The following is a 12,032-nucleotide window of genomic DNA, read 5'->3' on the forward strand; positions in this document are numbered from 1 at the left end:
CTGGTGGGCAACAGAGTCTCTGGGCCCACAAAGAGTCAGACGTTACTGAGCAGATATGCACAGCACACACAAGGTAGGGTGTGGGGCTTCCTAGGGGGCTCAGTGGTAAAGAACCCACCTGCCAATGCAGGAGATATAAGAGATGATGGTTCAATCCCTGGGTTGGGAAGATCCCCTAGAAGAAGGCATGGCAACCCACTCCAGTATTCTTGCCTAGAGAGTCTGATGAACAGAGGAACCTGATGAGCTACTGTCCATTGGGTTGCAGAGTTTGACAGGACTGAAGTGACTTACCATGCATGCATGCAAGGTTGGGTGTACTGCCCAATCCAAACGGGTATGGCCTTAGCTCAGGTACAGGTGTTAAACCTTTAGGTGCTCAGTTATGGATGAGATACTAGGGTGGAGCACCAGAAGGTTTAGGACAGCAGTCATCTACAGCCATATATCATGAGTTTAATACTCCTACAAACCAGTCCTGCTGGACAAGAACATCCTACCTTACAGCAGCCCAATCTGTACATCAGGGATTGAAATTTACGTTTTTATTGGGGATTGGTGGAAATGGAGACCTCAGTGGTAGAAAATCCCATACGCTTCTTCCAAGCTGCTCATCTCTTGAGTCTTCAGGAGGTTTGACTAGGTGGGCAGAGGAGGCAAAGAGGAGACTGAGGGTGGTGTCCCTGCAGTCAGTGGATCTTGTCCCTGAAATGCCTGGGTCCTCCCACTCATTGTCTTACTCACCTCTGTTTCCCCAACACCTTGACCTACTTGTGGCTCAATAACAAAAGATGAATGAGTGATTGAGAGTGATTGGCTGGCTGTTTCAAATTGTGGGCTTTATTATTATTCAGCTATGATGAGGCCGGCATATCAGGAGATGATTGTTTTGGGAAAGAACCCTTACTCCCAGTTCCCAAGAGGAAGGGCATGTCACATCATGCAGGGGCCACAGAGGGGAAGCACCAGGGTGGGACAGGAGGCAGGAGGAGTGAGGGCAAAAGGTGGGCAAAAGCTGATATTGTGGTTTCTGTGGGAAGAAATGAGTGAGGCATAGTAAATAATCCACATGGTGTCCCCAACATCCCATGTGGTATGTATAGTTTATAGTCTCATTTTTATACGTGAGGAAGTGGGAGCCTTGAGAAATTGCATAACTTAGTCAAGGTCACAGAGAATTGTGATATGATGCTCTTATTCTCTCTGTTATACTCCATTTTCCATTTGTTTTATTCCAGTTATTTGCTTGTGTGTCTGTTGATGCAGCTACTTTGAGCAGTTTAAAATGTTGGACAGTCCTTCTTACCTATATGTGTCCAGTCTCCATCAGAGCGTGGGCAGCATAGAAACCTTTATTTAATCAATCAGTAAGGCCTCCATCACCTTCCTTTTAATTTGAGCAGCCTAATCAGCAGCCCATTGATGATACAGGAGCTGTCCTGATGGAAGGAGACCTTTTTTATAGCTTTCTGTTCTTTGTCTGACATCCTCTGAGACTGGGAATATGGGAATAAAGAAATGAATGACTCCGCAAATGGTTATTTCTATTTTTTGTGTCACTTATCCCTTTCTTAATCTGAGTTCCCTGATGGCTCAGTTGGTAAGGAATCTGCTTACAATATAGGAGACCAAGTTTCAATCCCTGGGTCAGGAAGATCCCTTGTAGAAGGGAATGGCAACCCACTCCAGTTGCCTGGAGAATCCCATGGACAGAGGAGCCTGGCGGGCTACAGTCCATGGGGTAGCACAGAGTTGGACACGACTGAAGGACTAACACTTTAATCTGGGTTCCGCAGATGCTTGCTTTGTAGGATACAGCCTGAAAGAAGTATGTGAGATGTCTGTTCTGTCCTTGGGAAAGTTAAGGGAATGTATAGAACTTATGCCAATGGAATATTACAGGAAAGTGAACAGGGAAGGCAGAGGTACTGTCCTTGTCAGATGGCAACTCTCCTGATGATCTCCTCTGCCTTTTCTCCCTTCCAGCTTGCCACCCATCCTGTTCTGCGTGTGCAGGGACAAGCCCACACAACTGCACAGCCTGTTGGCCTTCCCACGTGCTGTTGGATGGGCAGTGCCTCTCCCAGTGCCCAGATGGGTACTTCAACCAGGAAGGCAGTTGTACAGGTGAGTGTGTAACTGGCTTGGGCGTATGCCCATCGCACCCTATGCCCATATGTTGTCTTCGTACAACCTGGCTCTGCAATTAGCAACCGTGTCATACCAAGGGACTAGACTTGGGCTGTGAGTCCTTCTGAGTGAGGAAAACAAGTGAAATTCTGTTCATCCAATAGGAAATATGGATGACGTGAAAAATGAAAATCAGCTTGACCCTGTGCATATAGTGAGGGATGGTGGGGGCCATCAAGGAGATGAGCTGCTGCAGGCTCTCATGCATTTGTGGGAGAGCAGGCATTGGCCTTACCTCTGCAGTCCTCAGCCCCTCTTCCCCCACTGCAGCCTAATAGAGCAAAAAGGGAAAGGGTATTTATTTTCTTCCTAGACACATCGGCCCAATATGTTTTTAAGAGCACCTGTATATTTCAGTGACAGAGATTTTAAGAATTACTACTTCAGATTAGTGAAGGGTTTTATTGGAATCGACAAAATACTAAAATTTAAGCACCTTATTGTAGCTCTGTGTTTTCTTGTTGCTAAAGAAAAAAAGAAAAGACAAACACATTCTATCATGATTATGGTTTTATTTCTAAAAATAGACTGCTGAGGCCGACTGATAGGGAAAAAGCCCATCGTTGTAACATTGTTTGATTTTTGTTTCTGGCATTGGAAAACACATAGTAAATGTGCAAAATATTTTTGAAATAAATTAAAACTTGTCAGATTCATCAAGCCTCAAACTCCAAAGAGGAAATTTAATGTGAATACAAATTTAGAGGTTTGAAGATCAATATCATTTTTCTGGAATTTTCTTCTACAAGTAGCTTTTTAATCTCTGTAGGCCCCTGATGGGTTGTTTCACTTGAAACACTCTATTAAGCTCAGTGGGGAGCGTTCTTGGTTTCTTTGTCACTGGGGTTGTCCTTGAAAACTGTGGTCTTTCCTTCTGTGTCCTCACCCTGGCCCAGTTGGTTTCATCTGTGGAAAATTGTTTAGGAGAAGTCTGAGTATCTGTAACTCTTCTCTGCCCATGCCCCTGCCTGCCTGAGACCAGCAGATGGAAGGTACTTTTATAGGGAAGAATAAAAAAAGTCTGGCTATAGGCTGAATCTGTTTCTTTTACTTTCTGTTGCTTTCCTAAACTGAAAGGATACTGTCTGTACATAACGCCCTACCTCAGGGAACCCGGCCCCTCTGCCTGAATGTGAAACCAAAGTGCCGTTGTCCAGAGAGACATTTGACCCTGTTCACCTACGAATGGCTGCAAGAAAGAGGAAATTAACACAGCCCCTCCCTGAGGCTGACCATTCCAGCGGGTATTTGCAAGATTAATGGCCTCTGTACTTTACTTCCTCACCTCCTCCTCCTCTGTAAAATAACCTGGCATCCAGACCCTGATAAGATGGTTATTTTGAGACACTAGTCTGCCATCTTCTTGATCTGCTGGCTTTCCAAGTAAGGTTGTTATTCCTTGCCTCAACACCTCGTCTACTGATTTATTGGGGCGAGCAGAGGGGACTTGGACTCAGTAACAGTACCACAAGCAACAGGGCTCCAAGGTCACTAGAAATATCCTGGCAAGGAGGGGGCACTGGGCAAAAGAGATCAACCTGAGAATGCTAGTATCTTTCGGATGGATATTTACAAAGTTAAGAGCCTTAAGAATGTAGAACTGGTGATCGTTAATGCTAGCCTTCTAATCAGCAGTTTGCTTGCTTGCTTTTTTTTTCCTCTATAACGTCTTATCTTTTCTTGGCCTTCTGCCAGACAAAGTTGACTTTACTGGAAATCTGTGCCTTTCCTTCCCACCAGCTCTGCACCAGAAGGGAATTCTTTGTCATTAGTTCCAGCAAGCACTACCCAGCTCTGGTCCTTTACCTCCCCTCCTCTTGGAATCAGACAGGCTTAGACTTCCTCATCCTTGGCAGAGAAACCCTTCAATCTTCTTCCACGCACACTTGCTCCCACTGCCCATCTTGGCAGCATAAGAGCAGTTGCAGCTGCAACTTTCTTTTATTCTTTGCCATCCTTATCTTTATTGCCTGCACCTTCTGGGATTCACTGCTCTTTTTCACTGTAGTACCTCTCAGTAATTTGGTGGTTTTTCTGGGGAAAATGTAGCTTTGACAGTTTTGTCTAAGGAATTGAACTTCAAACATGGTTCACGATAACCGCTAGAAAGAGGCCTTTTTCGGCTCTTTGTATTTTAATTAAGTGTTGCTGCTAAAACAGGCATTCAAGTTGTGGCCTGGAGGGAGAGCAGGGTTGGCATCTGACTCTGTGAGAAGTTTTCACTTCCCCTGCTGTGGATAGTTCCACCTGTGCCTGCTGGGGATTTCTGCGAAGCAAAATGTCTCCCTCTTCTCCATCTAGCTCTTTGAATTTTAGAGAGGGAGAGTCTTACCACTTGTTTTTCTGTTTTTTTACTTGATCTGAACTTCCTGATTTATATAGACGGGAATGGTCATACTGAGCAACCAATTCCTCTCATTTTATTTTCTAACAAATTTTAAAATATTTATTTACTTATTTAGCTATACTGGGTCTCAGTTGAGGCGTGCAAGCTCTTCAACCTTCCTCTCGGCATGTGAGATCTTTTTAGTTACAGCATGTGAACTCTTAGTTGTGGCATTCGGGATCTAGTTCCCTGACTGGGGAATAAACCTGGGCCCCCTACATTGGGAGCTTAGCTATTGGACCACCAGGGAAGTCCCAGTTTCTCTCATTTTAATGTTTCTAGATTCCATGTTCTGTTCATGGGCAATGTTTTTGCTGACCCTAGAAATGCTGTCTTTTGGTTAATGCCAAAGGGTGTGCCAACCTTGCTCAGGAGTCTTTTTCAAAAGATGATTAGCATTTGAAGTCTGTTCTTAGGGTAATTGGTGGAGTACGCCAAATACTTCGTGTGTGTACATGCTGAGCTGCTAACTCCAATCCTGATTCTTGTTTTTCCTTCCAGAGTGCCACCCCACCTGCAGGCAGTGCCACGGCCCTTTGGAGTCTGACTGCATCTCTTGCCACCCTCACATTCCTCTGACTGCTGGGAGCTGCAGGGCCAGCTGTAAAGAGGAGCAGTTCCTCAACCTCGTGGGCTACTGTGCTGGTGAGTGAGTCCCCTTCACAGGCTCAGAAATCCCTAGCCAAAGGCTGAGGCTCTTCATGCCAGGCCCTAGAAGGCTCGTGCATTTGTCCTTTGTCATCAGATTAAGAGCTCTCTCTTGGGAGATGTTTGTCTCATGTCCAAAAATTCACTTCACTGCTTTCTATCTGACATTTAGTAAATATCTGTGGATTCAAGTGCAATCTTCTAATGATACTCTTGCAGTTCCTGAAAAAATCTTCAGTTCAGTTGAGTCCAGTCCCTCAGTCTTGTCCAACTCTTTGCGACCTCATGAATCGCAGCATGCCAGGCCTCCCTGTCCATCACCAACTCCCGGAGTTCACTCAGACTCACGTCCATCGAGTCCGTGATGCCCTCCAGCCATCTCATCCTCTGTCGTCCCCTTCTCCTCCTGCCCCCAATCCCTCCCAGCATCAAAGCCTTTTCCAATGAGTCAACTCTTCGCATGAGGTGGCCAAAGTACTGGAGTTTCAGCTTTAGCATCATACCTTCCAAAGAAATCCCAGGGCTGATCTCCTTCAGAATGGACTGGTTGGATCTCCTTGCAGTCCAAGGGACTCTCAAGAGTCTTCTCCAACACCGCAGTTCAAAATCATCAATTCTTCGGCGCTCAGCCTTCTTCACAGTCCAACTCTCACATCCATACATGACTACTGGAAAAACCATAGCCTTGACTAGACGGACCTTAGTCAGCAAAGTAATGTCTCTGCTTTTGAATATGCTATCTAGGTTGGTCATAACTTTCCTTCCAAGGAGTAAGCGTCTTTTAATTTCATGGCTGCAATCACCATCTGCAGTCATTCTGGAGCCCCCCAAAAAATAAAGTCTGACACTGTTTCCACTGTTTCCCCATCTATATCCCATGAAGTGATGAGACCAGATGCCATGATCTTCGTTTTCTGAATGTTGAGCTTTAAGCCAACCTTTTCACTCTCCTCTTTCACTTTCTTCAAGAGGCTTTTTAGCTCCTCTTCACTTTCTGCCATAAGGGTGGTGTCATCTGCATATCTGAGGTTATTGATATTTCTCCCGCCAATCTTGATTCCAGCTTGTGTTTCTTCCAGTCCAGCGTTTCTCATGATGTACTCTGCATAGAAATTAAATAAGCAGGGTGACAATATACGGCCTTGACATACTCCTTTTCCTATTGGGAACCAGTCTGATGTTCCATGTCCACTTCTAACTCTTGCTTCCTGACCTGCATACAGATTTCTCAAGAGGCAGGTCAGGTGGCCTGGTATTCCCATCTCTCTCAGAATCTTCCACAGTTTATTGTGATCCACACAGTCAAAGGCTTCGGCATAGTCAATAAAGCAGAAATAGATATTTTCCTGGAACTCTCTTGTTTTTTCCATGATCCAGCGGATGTTGGCAATTTGATCTCTGGTTCCTCTGCCTTTTCTAAAACCAGCTTGAACATCAGGAAGTTCACGGTTCACATATTGCTGAAGCCTGTCTTGGAGAATTTTGAGCATTACTTTACTAGCATGTGAGATGAGTGCAATTGTGCGGTAGTTTGAGCATTCTTTGGCATTGCCTTTCTTTGGGATTGGAATGAAAATGGACCTTTTCCAGTCCTGTGGCCACTGCTGAGTTTTCCAAATTTGTTGGCATATCGAGTGCAGCACTTTCACAGCATCATCTTTCAGGATTTCAAATAGCTCAAAATCTTAGAACTTCATATTTATGAAAACTGAAGTCATGATAATGATTGCTTACATGCATGCAGCGCACCTTAGCTTCAGATGGCAAGAAGCAGGTTCAAGATAGTCAGGCACTCTGAAAACTGTTGCCCTCTCCTCTGCTGCTATCTGTTATCTCCTGCTGTGAAGAACCTTTGTCAGCCCTGAGCTCACACAACAACAACAACCAGGCACAAAAGCGTAGGGAGATTAACCAGGAAGCAAATCAGTTGCTATAGGAAATGGGATTTATTCTTCCTCCTCAGTTTAGTACTCAGATCTTAAAAGGAAGTTAATTAGGAAACCAAAAAAGGTAAGGAAAAAAAAAAGCAGCAACAATAACAGCAACAGCTTTACTGGGACTTCCCTGGGAGTCCAGTGGTTAAGTGTCTGTGCACTCAAGACAGTAGGCACGGGTTCGATTCCTGATCAGGGAACTAAGATCCCATGTGCTGCATGGGTGTGGCCACAAATTTTGTTTAAAAAGCACCTTACTGGAAAGAAACCTAGAATTTGGATAATGATGCAATAGCCAGGCAGTGTTTGTGTCCATCCATCCATTCCTACAATAAATATCTTTGAGTCGCTAACAGTGGTCATATGCTCAGAATATTAAAAAAAAAAAAAGATTAATAAGATGATGATTGTGCCCTCAAAGAGTTTAAGTCTGGAGAGGGGATTTTACAGACTAGTGGGTTATTTTATGTTTCTTGACCCATTTCTCCAAGTTGCATGAGAAAGTTGAAGAGATTTGCCTATAGCTGCTATTGTCACGCTCTGAAGGGCTTGAGTGGGAAGCATCCTGGGATCCACTGGGCAAGAGGGGAAGCTGAAAAATCTGGTTAGACACACTCTGAAGGGGCTGACCAGGCTGCAGGGCTTATTCCCAGGCAGGAGGGAGTGTGGCCAGTTATCTCCATCAGAGTATCGAGGTGGCCCGTTCAACACAGCAAGTAAATGGTATTAGTGCTTCATGTGTGGCTGGGGTGCCGCAGTCCTGGGTGATTTATTTCTTTTTGCACATGACCTTGGCTCAGACAGTAAAAATCTGCCTGCAGTGTAGGAGACCCAGGTTCAATCCCCTGGAGAAAGAAATGGCAACCCACTCCAGTATTCTTGCCTGGGAAATTCCATGGACAGAAAAACCTGGCAGCTACAGTCCATGGGGTCACAAAGAGTCATACAGAACTGAGTGACTAACACTGAGCTTAAGACTAGACATTAGAAGGAATTCCCTTGTGGTCCAACAGCTAGGACTCCACACTTTCACTGCTGGGGGCCTGCATTTGATCCTTGATCAGGGAACTAAGAAACCACAAGCCCTGTAGTACCACCGAAAAAAGAGTGAAAAAATGACTTGACATGAGAGTCCAAGATCTATACCCTAGGAAGACAGAACACTTGAGAACAGCCAAGACCTGCTAGGATTCAGAGCAAAACCTGATTATAGAGACTGCAAACATTTTAGGAACAACGGAAAGCAGAAACTCAGAGAGTCCAGGCTTCAGACAGATGTGATAGCCCACAACTAGAGGGGCTTCCCTGATGGATCAGACAGTAAAGAATCTGCCTGCAAGGTCAGAGACTCTGGTTTAGTCCCTGGGTCGGAAAGATCCCTGGGAGATGGGCATGGCAACCCGCCCCAGTATTCCTACCTGGAGAATTCCAAGGACAGAGGAGCCTAGCGCTGATTCCTATGTTAGGATACAGAGGAGCAACTCCTAAGAGGTCCTGACATGGTTAAAGCACATTAGGGGATATTTATTGAGAATCACCTGAGCCCAGGGTGCTAAATTTGAGGGGTCTCAGAGATCTTCCAGGCTACTTAAGGAGATGATGCAAGTACAGTTAACAGATAGTACAAAGCAATTTATGGATCATAGCCTCTTTAGGCAGTATGGGTTGTAGGAGTTCAGAGGAGGGAAAAATAAAAGATATGGACAGGTGGGGCCTAAAATTCTTCCTGAAGAATAGCTAGGATTCTGTTAGACAGAGGGAAATGGGGTGGGCATTCCAGGTGTATTTCTATCGGGAAACAGGCACAGTGGTAGAACATGTGGGCCATTCGTGGCCAGTGAGAGTGGTCCAACCTGGCTGAAGGACCTGGTTTCAATTAAGACATATTAGGTGAAATGGCTGGAAAATGTAAGTTGGAGTGAGGGTATACAGAATGCAGAGTTGTAGGCTGAAAATTTTGGATGGACTCTAGTGGGCAATAATAGGACTCTGAGAGTTTTAGAGGGAACTGTGACAGATAAGACTATGTTACGGGCAGGAAGGCTGCAAGCTGCGTGAAAGGTGGATTGGAAGTCGGAAAGATGATAGACAGAGATGTAGAAGGTTGAACCTTCATAATAGCTTTACTATTTTCAAACTATTCTGAGTGTGGAACCTAAACACTTTATGCTGGGGCCATTTTATAAATAAATGTTTATATAAGGAGATCAGAAAATTTTAATTTTTAATCAGCTCAGTTCTCTCCAATGTCCAGAAGCCTCTTTGATGGTAAATTAGGTGATTAGAAATTTCATTAACATTTTAAGGCTTATATGGGATCACTGGAATAAAGAATCATTCAGTTCAGTTTATTTCAGTCGCTCAGTCGTATCCAGCTCTTTGCGACCCCTTGAATCGCAGCACGCCAGGCCTCCCTGTCCATCACCAACTTCTGGAGTTCACTCATACTCACGTCCATCGAGTCAGTGATGCCATGCAGCGTGGGTTGCTGTTTCCTCCTCCAAGGGATTTTCCCAACTGAGGATCGAACCCATGTTTCTTATGTCTGCCTGCATTGGCAGGTGGGTTCTTTACTGCTAGCACCACCTGAGAAGCCCTGAGTTGAGAGTAGCTTATCAATATTTATCACAGAAAAATGTGACCAGTAGTTTTAGTTGTTGACCTTTTAGAGAAGTACACTGACCCCAAGGTTTATTTTTTAATGAACATATGCCCTTTCCAAATACCTCCCAATTCTCTCTGTAATATTGTAATGGATTTGTTCATGTATGGCTTCATCAGGCATTTATTACCTGCATGCTCCCTAACAGGCACTGTGCTAGGCTCTGGGGAGGCCCAGATGAATAAATATAGTGCTTGCATTCCAGAAACACACTGTGTAGTGAAGGAAGGAGTGTTTGTTAAATATGATATTATTGTGACTCTATGAGCTGAGGGACAGCACCCTATCCCAGACTGGAATGTGTGTGTGTGTGTGCACTCGTGTGTGTGTATGTGCACTCATGTGTGTATGTGTGTGTGTTTATGTGTGTGTGTGTGTGTGTGTGCATGTGTGTAGTGGGTGGTGAAGGTCTTCTGGAACTAGTCATAACAGATGATTTGGAAACATGAGTAAGAATTAGAGGGCTTTGGAGATTTGGAGAGGAGAGCATTCCAGAAAACAAGTCAAAGAATTTTTTCCATTCAGGCATCAATAGAGAGTTCAGTAGAATGCCAGGTCCCTCCAGGTGCTGGGCCCTGAAGCAGAAGGAAGCAGGCCAGGTCATGAGGCCTTTGTGGGTTCTGTTTGCGGAGAACATGCCTTGTTATCAAGGCCGTGATAGGTTTTTAAGGAAGGAAGCGTTTTAATTCCACTTCTGTAAAGAGAAAATTCTGCAGAAGATTGTGTAGAAGAAGACAGGGGCAGAAAGTTCTTTGGGAGGGAGTTGTAGGAATCCATGTGGGAGATGAAGCCCTTTGATGAGAAAGTTGCTGAGGGGATGAAGAGCAGGGCGTGGCTTCAGTAAGCATTAATTGTATATTAGGTCGACCCATCTGAGATTGCTGTTTTGTGGGGAAAAAATAAAATGGTCAAATAGTGGCAGTTTCGTATGATTCAACCTAATAGAAACAGCAGAAGTTGGTGATCTCCTAGAACTGATGCTAAGGGAGAGTGAATTTGGGGATGATTTCTAGGATTCTGGTCTAGTAAGTTCAAGGAATGAGAGAAACATTTGTGAAGGACCAGAATAGGAAGATGATATATTTGACCTTGGGCAGGTGGGACTATTGGACGATCTGGGGTAGCTGTCCAGGAGGAGGGTGAAGGTCTCAGTGAGCCATAAACTCATCTGCTATCTTCATTTCACCCTGAGCCTGAAGTCCTGGAACTCTTTTTTTAGCTCAAGTGTTGCTTCAGTCACGTCATAAGTTAAACTCCTGGAATATTTCAGTGACTTTATCTAAATGGGGGAAGGTGTTAGGAGGAGCCCTGGTGATAGCAAAGCAGAAGATAGTCCACCCTTGCAGTGCCCTCAATAGAGGGTATTTCCAAAGTCCTTGGGAAAATCTGACACAGTGGAAGCCCTGGAGAAGCACCCTCTCTTCTTCTGTCTCGTGTGAACTTTAGAGGTTGGTAGGATTTACTCACAGGATTTATTGTCTCTCTGAGCTGTACCTAACCTAAGATCATCATCAGAGACCTCTTAATTGCCCTTAGCTGTTTAAGAAAGAAAATTACATGTAATTTATCACACAGACAAGAATAAGCACATCCTGGGAACAGGTCCAATAACCTCACTGTGTTATCACATATGGAGATGTCATATGTATGAGGGTTTTTTTTTTTCCCCTCCAAATCTATCAAAGCAAATACACAGTTTGTGAGATATGGGGCCAGAGCTGAAGACTTTCAACAAAGACAAATGAACTGGGATGAGTGGTAAGAGTGGATAAGATTGCAGCTGACATGGTGAGGTGTTATGGAAAACCAGTTGTTTTCCTCCATAGATTTTTGGTTTTTATACTTTGCTCACATCTCAACAATGTTATCCCCAAATTTCAAAGCCTGGGGTACTCCTTCTCTTTGTCTTTCTCAGCTACAACCTTTCTCTTTTTCATAGAAAAGGATGAGAATTAAAAAGAAAACCTGAAGAAGACCTATTCAAATGATGATGCATTAAAAAAATAACATTGTTTTTCTGGAATGTCTAAAGGGAAGGCTGTACTTTTTAGTTCTTAGGTAGAAAGGGGATAATACTGAGAGTAGTATTGTAGAGGAAAAGGCTGAAATATTTTATTTATTTCACTTTTAATCTAGGTATTGTTTATTTACAATATTGTGTTAGTTTCAGGTGTTCAGCAAAGTGATTCAGCTATATTTGCATATATGTATA

General features: G+C 44.1%; 1 protein-coding gene across 1 annotated transcript in view; it reads left to right on the top strand.

Annotated features, from left to right (window-relative positions):
- The window catches only part of FRAS1 (Fraser extracellular matrix complex subunit 1), a 513,961-nt gene that overhangs the window by 297,662 nt on the left and 204,267 nt on the right, over positions 1 to 12,032 (top strand). The window contains exons 19-20 of the mRNA XM_018049625.1: positions 1,987 to 2,127; positions 5,078 to 5,221. Coding sequence (XP_017905114.1) covers positions 1,987 to 2,127; positions 5,078 to 5,221 — 285 coding nt within the window. The remainder of the gene's footprint in view (positions 1 to 1,986; positions 2,128 to 5,077; positions 5,222 to 12,032) is intronic.

This window comes from Capra hircus, chromosome 6 (assembly GCF_001704415.2).
Source record: "Capra hircus breed San Clemente chromosome 6, ASM170441v1, whole genome shotgun sequence".
Classification (NCBI taxonomy): domain Eukaryota; kingdom Metazoa; phylum Chordata; class Mammalia; order Artiodactyla; family Bovidae; genus Capra; species Capra hircus.